This window comes from Lactuca saligna, chromosome 2, assembly GCF_052625555.1.
Source record: "Lactuca saligna cultivar CGN05327 chromosome 2, ASM5262555v1, whole genome shotgun sequence".
NCBI classification, from domain to species: Eukaryota; Viridiplantae; Streptophyta; class Magnoliopsida; order Asterales; family Asteraceae; genus Lactuca; species Lactuca saligna.
Genome location: NC_136418.1, coordinates 138,474,730 through 138,485,073, shown reverse-complemented (window position 1 = coordinate 138,485,073; position 10,344 = coordinate 138,474,730). Strand labels below are relative to the sequence as shown.

The 10,344-nt window shown below is 34.2% G+C and overlaps 1 protein-coding gene across 1 annotated transcript; it reads right to left on the bottom strand.

Annotated features, from left to right (window-relative positions):
* Window positions 1-6,090: 6,090 nt before the first annotated feature.
* Window positions 6,091-8,423, bottom strand: LOC145030147 (uncharacterized). Its single transcript, XM_078978561.1, has 3 exons — window positions 7,689-8,423; window positions 7,359-7,614; window positions 6,091-6,098 (listed from the first exon to the last, which is right to left on the bottom strand). Exons 1-3 carry the CDS (start codon window positions 8,421-8,423, stop codon window positions 6,091-6,093), a joined length of 999 nt encoding a protein of 332 aa, XP_078834687.1.
* Between the last annotated feature and the right edge of the window lie 1,921 nt (window positions 8,424-10,344).

Below are 10,344 nucleotides of genomic sequence, written 5' to 3'. Positions count from 1 at the left end.
ACCCTCCTGAGCCCATACAATTTTTGATTTTTTGGCGAGGTCGCTCACCTCATCATGTTCGATTTTCTTAAGCCCACAAATCAAAGAAGAGCGTTCTTCAGAAAAAGTATTCAGGAAAACTCCACCATCAATCTCATTATCGATTTGGAATAAACGATTAACTAGCTTATTCTTTTGTCCTTTTCTTTTTTCTTTCTCCTCCACCACCTAAGAATGAAGTTTGAATTTATCATTCTTCAGTTTATTTTTAAACCGAGAGAAAGCGCAACTAACCGAACTATCCAAGTCGTTCCAAACTTGAGCCATAATGTCATTGAAACCTTCTCAAGAAGAACACAAATTATAAATTTAAAATGAGAAGGGCCAAAATATCTAACGGAATTATGGAGCAAAATAGGCCTATGATTCGACCATTTTAACTCCAATGCCATTAGGAATTAACTCTACAATCTCTTCCAACTTTTCCGTTTTTGTACCGTGCACATTTGATCTAGTGAAAGCAAAACCTCCCATTTGAACATCCACGAAAGAAGAATCATTAATGAAAGAATTAAAATCATTAGAAGAATACGGACAAAAAGTCATAACCAATCGTTCTCCCGCATCTCTAATTGCATTAAATCATCGAAGCAAAAATCCAGAATATTCTCACAAAAAAATAAGAAAATCCCAGAGGGCTTTTTTCATGATGATCTTGCTAAAAGGAAATGGAATCGAAAGAGATATTGTGAAGATTGTTTCTATATTATATATTTTTATAGATTACAAGTGCATATTGTTAGATTAGTGTTTAAGACCATAACTATATTTGGTATGTACTTGACTCGGTTGTAGCATGATCATTTTGGGTTGCCTTTACACTGGTGACTAGACAGGATAACTATTGAGGAGAGAGTCTGATTTATTGTTAAGAATAATAAATTAGGCTATAAATATGATTTGTTAATATATTATATGAATAATATATTAATTTGGAATCATATTATTAATTAGTATTTAATTAGAAATTAATTTTGGGATTAAAGGAACTTATTAAAAGTACAGGGGTTGTTTTGTAATTATTTAATAATTGAGTCTTAGACCGATGGATCACCTTATTAGACAAGGGCCGAAAATCCTAGAAGGCTCTAGGAGTTTTCTTCCAAGGCTAAAGGATAAGGAGTCCATGGACTTGCTTAGGCCCTAAGCTAAGGGATTAGGGTTTCCACCCTGAAACCCTAGTTGGCCTCAAGTATAAATAGACCCTTAAGGTACTAGAAATTGTCCACCCTTGGAGAAACCCTAGTAAAGACTAATTTTGGAGCTTGTTACCCTCCCTCCTCTCTCTCTCTCATATTCATCCTCTCACTCAAGTGTGTTAGTACTACATAGCAACAAAAGGTATGTATTCTATTCTTATTTGTGAATTTAAAAAATTATAGATACATGCTAGGTTTCTTTTTGTGTTCATAAAGTTGTATGTCTAATAGTGAAAACATAGATCAAATTAGGGTTGCATGCACACATAGGATTGTTTGTATAAAACCTGATAAATATATCTTGGGTTTATATAACAGGAATACAACTAACTATGAGAGATATATACGGGAATAATATTTACATAGTAATATACATGTGTGCTAAATATTAGGTGATAGATGTGACCAGGTTATATCTTAATATTCCTCCGCAAGTGGACGATCCTGTGAGAAGACCAATCTTGGATAGAAGATAATGAAAGTGTGGTCATGGAAGATGTTTGGTTAGAGCATCAACAAGTTGTTCATCACCGACTATGTGTTGAACTCGTAGAGATCCTTGTTGTACTTTTTCCCTAACAAAGTGATAGTCTAGAGCTAGGTGCTTCATTCTCAAGTGAAAAACAGAAGTTGTTGAATATGAAGTCGCACTCAAGTTATCATAATAAATAGTAGGTGTGGTGGAAATAATCATTAAACTTTAGTGGTGGTGGATGCAACGGAGCAAAATTCAGCTTCGGTGGAGCTTCTGGCGAAATTAAGCTTCGGTCCCATGAAATTGGGTTTGCACCAAGATAAACTATGTACCCGGTGGTGCTTCTGTAGCTATCCTTGTCTCCAGCCCAGTCAACATCAGTGAATGCATGAAGTGTAAATGGTGAGTTGCGATGAATGATGATGCCATGATGAAGTGTGTCATGAAAATATCTGATTAATCGTTTCAGAGTTGTCCAGTGTATGGATGTTGGAGCCTGCATACACTAAGATAAACGGTTAACTATAAAGGAGATATATGGTCTGGTTAGGGACAGGTATTGTAGGGCACCAACTAAGGTGCTATAGTCAGTTGGAGATGGATGTGGTGTACCCCATGTTGATCGTAAGGCGTCAGAACTAATCATTGGTGTAGATATAGGCTTACAATCAGTCATTTTGGCTTTAGTGAGTATATCAAGGATGTAGTTTCTTTAAGAAAGTAATATTCCCCGAGAATGAGGAAGGACTTCAACACTAAGGAAGTAAGACAAAGATCCAAGATCTTTTAGAGAGAATTTAGATGCTAGATAAGAGATGAAGGTGGATATTTGATTGGGAAATGAACCGATGACAATTATGAAGGTGTAGATTTAAATTCGATGGAAATGAGATAAGTTTTAAGTTCAGCATACCATGCTTGAGAGGCTTAGAGAAGGCCGTAGAGTGCTTTGTTTAATTTGCAAACATGAGTGGGATTAGAAGAATCAACAAAACCAGGAGGTTGAGATATGTAAACATCTTCATGAAGTGTGCCTTTTAAAAAAGTGTTGTTTATATCAAGTTGTATGTGAGGCCATGCATTTGAGATGGCAAATGAGAGAATAAGACATAACATGGCTGGTTTGAGAACGGGACTGAAGGTTTCCCGGTAATCAATACATGGACGTTGATGGAAGCATTTGTCTACGAGACATGTTTTTAGGTGGTCAATGGATCCATCTAGTTTGTATTTCGTTTGGTATACCCACTTGCATCCAACCAAATTTTGAGCTTGAGAGGATAGTACAAGGGACCAGGTGTTGTTATGAGTGAGTGCATCGAATTGCTCTTGCATGGCATTGTGTCATCATGGATGTTTAAGATCTTGAGAGATTGTGGATGGTTCAGATGGGTATTCGGTGGAGACGGTGTATAATTTGAAGTCAGAGTTGAAATAACAAGTTTTTGGTTTTGGGTGAGAACGAGTTTTCATATGTGAGGGGGAGGAGGTGAAGGAGGGGGTGGATGGGGATCATGAATAATAGGAGAAGGATTTTGGAGAGTGACAGTAGAGGTGGTGGAAGATGGTATGAGAGTTTGAGGGGATGGTGTGTATGGAGGAGATATTGGAGTAGGGGGTCAGATTGTGAAATTGGGAATGATAGTGGAATCCGGTGATTATAATCAATTGAAGATTTTGGTACGCGAGATTTGGCAAGTGTTGGATATGGAAACTCATTTTCGACAAGCACAACATGTCTTGATGTGTAGATTTTGTTGGATAGAGGGTCATGATAAAACTCAAACAACAAATCTAATCACAACATCAACAGATCTTTTATTAACAAGATCCAGTTGGTTTTCAAGAAACTTACAAATCAAACCTCACTACATAACACTCACACAAAAACAAAATAGAAAACAATAACATATTATAGAGTTTATCAAAAAAAACTTAACTAGAACAAAGAACTCTAGACTTAACCAAAACCCTAATATGAAGAAGACAGAGATGAGAGAATGGAGAGACTCGATTAAGTGTGTGCTAACTGAAAAGATCATCTAATCTATTACACTAAACCACATATATATACTTCCGGTTCAACCCATAAACCAAACCCGTAATATAAAGATTCGCGTTCTTTCCAAGTTCCTGATAAATGACCTCCACTACCTGCACTATTAAAATAATACACAACACACCCAAAACTAAAACACCTTTAAAACTCTCTTTATGTCTTTATGTCTTTAATTCAACTTACAATTATGACCCAAGTAAAGCAGTCCTTTCTTAATGTTAATCTTGCTCATAAATACATACTTTTAACACCCCCTCTCAAGATAAACATTGAGAAAGTATTTACTCAACCTTAAACGGATCATATAACCCCAATTCAGAACACAAAAAATCATGTTGCTTTGAAGACAAAGCTTTAGTAAAAATATCAGCCCTTTGAAGGTCTAAACTTATTTTAACAAGTTTTAAAATTCCTTTTGACACTCTATCTCGAACAAAATGAACATCAACTTCAAAATGTTTAGTTTTTTCATGAAACACAAGATTAAGAGCTAGTTTAATAGCAGCATCATTATCACAAAAAACATTTACTGGAAACAAATCTTTAACTTCCAAATCATAATAAAGTTTTATAATCCACATAACTTCACAAGTAACTGAAGCCAAAACCCTATATTCAGATTCTGTAGAGGACCTGGAAACAATATATTGCTTTTTACTCTTCCAAGAAATTAATGAATCTCCAAAATACACACAATAGCTAGTAACAGATCTCCTAGATGTAATACACTTAGCCCAATCAGCATCCACATATGCACACAAACAAGGCTTTTGATTTTTTTAAAAACTACTACCTCTACCAGGACTTTGTTTTAGATATCTTAACACACGCATAACAATATCCAAATGAGATTTTCTTGGAGAATGCATAAATTGACTGAGAGTTTGAACAGTAAAGGAAATATCAGGTCTAGTTATGGTTAAATAAATCAGCTTGCCTATAAGTTTTTGATATTCAGTTATATTACTCAGTAAAACATCCTTTTCATCAATTCCTTTTCCAGATATATTAAAATTCAAATCTAAAGGAGTTTTAACTGGTTTAAAAGCTAATTTCCCAAATTCATGAATTAATTCCAAACAATATTTACGTTGGGATAAACAAATTCCATCATCTTTATCAAACACCTCAATTCCTAAAAAGAACTTTAACTTCCCTAAATCTTTAATCAAATATTTAGACTTTAGGAAATCTTTCACTTTAGTAATTTCAAGCTCACAATTTCCTGTTATAACAATATCATCAACATATACAAGTAAAATAACAATAGTACCACCTGTATTTCTAACAAATAATGAGTAATCATTTATGCTTTGAACAAAACCAAACTCAAATAAAAAAGAACACAGCTTTTCATTCCATTTCCTAGGTGCCTGCTTCAAACCATATAATGATTTTAACAATTTACAAACACGAGTATCACCAGGAGTGTGATACCCTTGAGGAAGAGTCATATACACATCCTCATCAAGATTCCCATAAAGAAAAACCATTATTAACATCAAGTTGAAACAATTTCCAGGAATAATTGACAGCTAAAGAAACAACAACCCTAACAGTAACCATTTTAGCCACAGGAGAAAAAGTCTCCTAGTAATCTATACCTTCTTTTTTACTATATCCTTTAGCTACAAGTCCAGCTTTATTCCTTTCTACCTCACCATTAGATTTGTACTTAATTTTATACACCCACTTGCACCCAATGGGTTTACGATTAGAGGGTAAATTAGTAATTTCCCATGTTTTATTTCAATATAAGGCTTCCATTTCCTCATTCATTGCAGTTATCCAATTTGAATCAGTAGAAGCTTCAAAAAAAATCTTAGGTTCAACTGTTTTATTCAAGTTTGAAACAAAACAAAAATTTTCAGGACTTAATCTTGCATAGTTTATAGTTTTATCAATACCATATTTATATTTCCCTCAACTACATAATCACTAAATCTAAGAGGCATCCTAGACTCTCTATGAGACCTTATAATAGAACTACCAGATGGTTCAATACTTTCAAAAACATTTCCCTCAGAAATATCAGAAACACCTGGACCAACCTCCAGAGACTGAGATGCTTGTGCCATGCCATCCTGGCTACTATCACTAGCAACCTCAGGAGAAAAATCTTCACCATTGCCATCAGTCTGGTGGCTAATCTCAAGAGTTTTAGACACAGGAACTTCATCCATATAGGATGATTGAAGAACTTCATCATAGGGACTAGAAGGCATTAGGTCATTAACAACAGAATCATTAAAAAATGAAAAAAAAATCATTAATTAAATCCTTCTTCATTTTATATCGAAACACATCCTCATAAAACACTACTTCCCTGGAAAAGAAAACAGAAGAATTATCAAGATTATACAACTTATAACCTTTCTTTTCATTAGAATAACCAATAAAAATACATTTTTTAGATCTTTCAACAAACTTATCCGATATATTTTGCTTAAAAGAAAAACATAAACATCCAAATACTCTCAAATTCTCAAATTTAGGTAAACACTTGTAAATCATTTCAAAAGGAGATTTTCCTTTTAAGACTGAAGTAGGAAGCCTATTTATCAAAAACACAGCTGTCAAAATTGACTCACCACAAAAATTAAGAGGTAACCCAGATTGAAATAAAAGAGACCTGACTACATTTAAGAGATGTCTATGCTTCCTCTCCACAACATCATTCTGTTTTGGAGTATAAGTACAAGTGGTTTGATGTGAAATGTCATTGTTATCAAAAAAAAATCTTTAAACTGAGAATTAACAAACTCAGTACCATTTTCAGATCTAACAACTTTAAGACATGAGTTAAAATGATTTTTCAAAAAATTATAAAACACAGAAAACCAATAAAAAACTTTAGTTTTGGATTTTAACAAATATACCCAAACACCTCTGGTGAAGTCATCCACAATAGTTAGAAAGTATTTGAAACCATCAGTGGTAGCAACTCTATAAGGGCCCCAAAAATCTATATATACTAAATCACCTAAAGAAGTACTCTTATGTTCACTCAAATGAAAAGAATTCCTAGACTGCTTAGCCTTGTGACAAACATCACAAGGAGGAAGAGACTCAGTTCCAAAAGACAAAACATGTTTAATAGAATTTAAAGACTGAATAACAAGATGACCCAACCTATTATGCCAAGTTACTTTAGAAACATAACAATCAATCCTACTCAGAGAAGCCATATTACCTTAAGAGTAAGAGTCCTCAAGATAATATAACCCTCCTGACTCACTACCAGTCCCCACAGTCACCTTGGACTGTAAATCTTGAACAACACATTTAAATTCATCAAAAACAAGCTGACACTTATTCTCCTTACAAAGTTTGTGAAGAGAAAGTAAGTTTACATTAAATTCAAGAACAACAAAAACATCAGACAAAACAACTAAATTAGACAATCTCATATTTCAAATTTTATTAATCCTAGCAGATGACCCATTAGGATGATCCACTCTAAGATCAAGTTTTGAAACATGAACAATGTTATTAAGCTTAAAATTATTTTTGGTCATATGATGATTTGCACCAGAATCAAAATTCCATTTATTATTAGTAGACACAGAAGAGTTACAACAAATACCTGCCATATTTGCAGACACTTCACTTGTTGAAGATTTCTCATTAATAAGACTGAGAAACTTGTTATATTGCTCACTCGTGAGAAAAAACTTTTCAGATGAATTGTTAGTCTTAACATCCAAATCAGAAGAAATTATATTATTAGAAGAAATTGAATTATTAGAAGAAAGTGTCTTATTAGGATTTTGAGATTCATTTTTGAACTTAAAATCTTTAGGAAAACCAATGAGCATATAACATCTTTCAATAGTATGTCCCTTAAGACCACAATTTTTACATTGAAGATTAGAATTTCCACGAAACGGATTCCATTTTTTATCATTAAATTTACCAAAAAAGCAGTAGCTTGAGACTTAGTGGAAGTTTGAGAAACAGAACCTCCCTTCTGATGTGATTCTTCACGAGAAACAATGGAAAAAGCAGTTTTCACATTAGGGAGAGGTTCTGTTAACAAAATGTGACTTTTAACCTGACTGAATGTATCATCTAAACTAGACAAGAACTGCATAAGCTTCATTAATTTTGAATGATTAACAAAATCAGTTGAGGCTTCACATGTACATTCACACAGGTTAATTAATCCTTCAAATTCTTTCCACAGAGCATCACTGTAGTACTCAGAGACAGACAAACCATTTTGAGTAAGTGAATTTAGTTTTTGGTGTACATTAAAAATAACAAAACCATCAACCTTAGAGTAAGTTTCACTCAACTCAGACCGGATATCAGAAGCATTATCACTACAGGCATGATTAGCATACAAAAATTCAGAAATAGAACCAATAATCCAAGAACATACAACAACATTAACACGTTCCCATTTATGAATTTTAGTTTCATCCTCACTAGGTTTAGGAAAAGTTTTATCAACAAAACCTAACTTATTCCTTCCTTTCAAGGCCCTAGTCATAGAAATTTTCCATATTTTATAATTCTCAGTTCCAGTCAATTTAAAACTAATAACAGAAACAACACCATTATCAGAAGGATGTAAAAACAATGGATCATCAAAATCATAACGTTCTAGACTTTTAGATCCAGATCCAGATGGAGTTTCCCCAACCATGACTGATATAGTTCACAAAAAATCAAAATTGTGTTCTCTTGAATGTGACTATACTAAACCAGATTCTGACCTCTTTCAAGAAGCAGACAAGCTAGTATAACCATAAGACCACAACCTCAATAACAAGAACTGTAAGATTCACAACACAGCAAGATGAACAAACAATAACACACAAGCACCCAAGAAAATAACCTGAACAAACAAAAAAAAAAGTGTGCGAATACTTACAGAACTCCACCAAAAAACGTTCTGCCAGCTGCAATGTAGTTTACCATTAGATCTACACAAAATAGAATCTAACACCGAAGCAGACAAGCATTCAAATGCCAGAAACCACCAAACACCTCAGATTACACCGTTTTCAATCTTAACGTTGACCGTCGCTTGATGTTGGCCGTCAGAAAACAAGAAGCTAAAACTAACGTTACAGTCAAGCGATCATTTACTCTTAAGATTGATAGTGTCTGAGTGAGTTTATACCGTCGTTTTTATGAACAACGTAAAATCCACCTTAAGCCAAACAAATCGAAGAAACCGATCGAACAGGGGACACAAAACTACCAAGAGAACTCAAGAACAAAAAATGACATCTGAAAACCCTAACTCAAAAACAAGAAATCAACGAACGATGCAGGAATAACCCCGCTCTGATACCATGATAAAAACTCAAACAACATATCTAATCACAACATCAACATATCTTTTATTAACAAGATCCAGTTGGTTTTCAAGAAACTTACAAATCAAACCTCACTACATAACACTCACACAAAAACAAAATAGAAAACAAGAACAGATTACAGAGTTTATCAACAAAAACTTAACTAGAACAAAGAACTCTAGACTTAACCAAAACCCTAATATGAAGAAGATAGAGATGAGAGAATGGAGAGACTCGATTAAGTGCCTGCTAACTGAAAAGATCATCTAATCTATTACACTAAACCACATATATATACTTCCGGTTCAACCCATAAACCAAACCCGTAATATAAAGATCCAAGTTCCTGATAAATGAGCTCCAGTACCTGCACTATTAAATAATACACAACACACCCAAAACTAAAACACCTTTAAAACTCTCTTTATGTCTTTATGTCTTCGCTTCAACTTACAATTATGACCCAAGTAAAGCAGTCCTTTCTTAATGTTAATCTTGCTCATAAATACATACTTTTAACAGGTCATAAGTGTAGTAGGCACTTCGGGTTGGAGAATAGCCAACGAAAATACAGGGGGTGGAACGACGATGTAGTTTATTTGGTGAATATGGGCGAAGCCATGGATAGCATAGACAACCGAAACATTTTAGTTTCGAATAGTTTGGTTCTTTTTAAAAATGGCATTGAAAAGGAGAAAGATTGTGAAGGGTAGATGTAGGTAGTCTGTTTATGAGATATGCAGCAGTGGTAAAAGCAAAAGGCCGGAAGGTGGTAGGGTGTTTAGAGTGAGAGAGTAGAGCAAGGCCAGTCCCAACGATGTGTCGATGGCGTCTCTCAGCATATCCATTATGTTGAGGAGTATGAGGCGGGGAAGTAAGATGGGAAATGTTGGATGAGGCAAGATGATTGGCGAGTTTGATGTACTCTCCACCATTGTCTGAAAGAGTTGCTAAATTTTGGTGTTGAAGTATTTTTCAACTAGATGTTGAAACCAAATGAATATATCAAGTGAGTCAGATTTCTTTTTCATGGGATAAAGCCATATATACTTGGTAAAGTGCTCGACAAAAATGATATAGTATTTGTAGTGATCGAATGACTCAACCGGGGAGCATCATACATCAAAGAATATAAGTTCTAATGGAGTATTAGATGCAAGAGATGAAGTATGGAATGGTAAACAATGACTTTTATTAATTCGACATGAATTATAATTATTATGAGTACTTGACTAAGTACTGAAAAGAAATGGAGGAAGA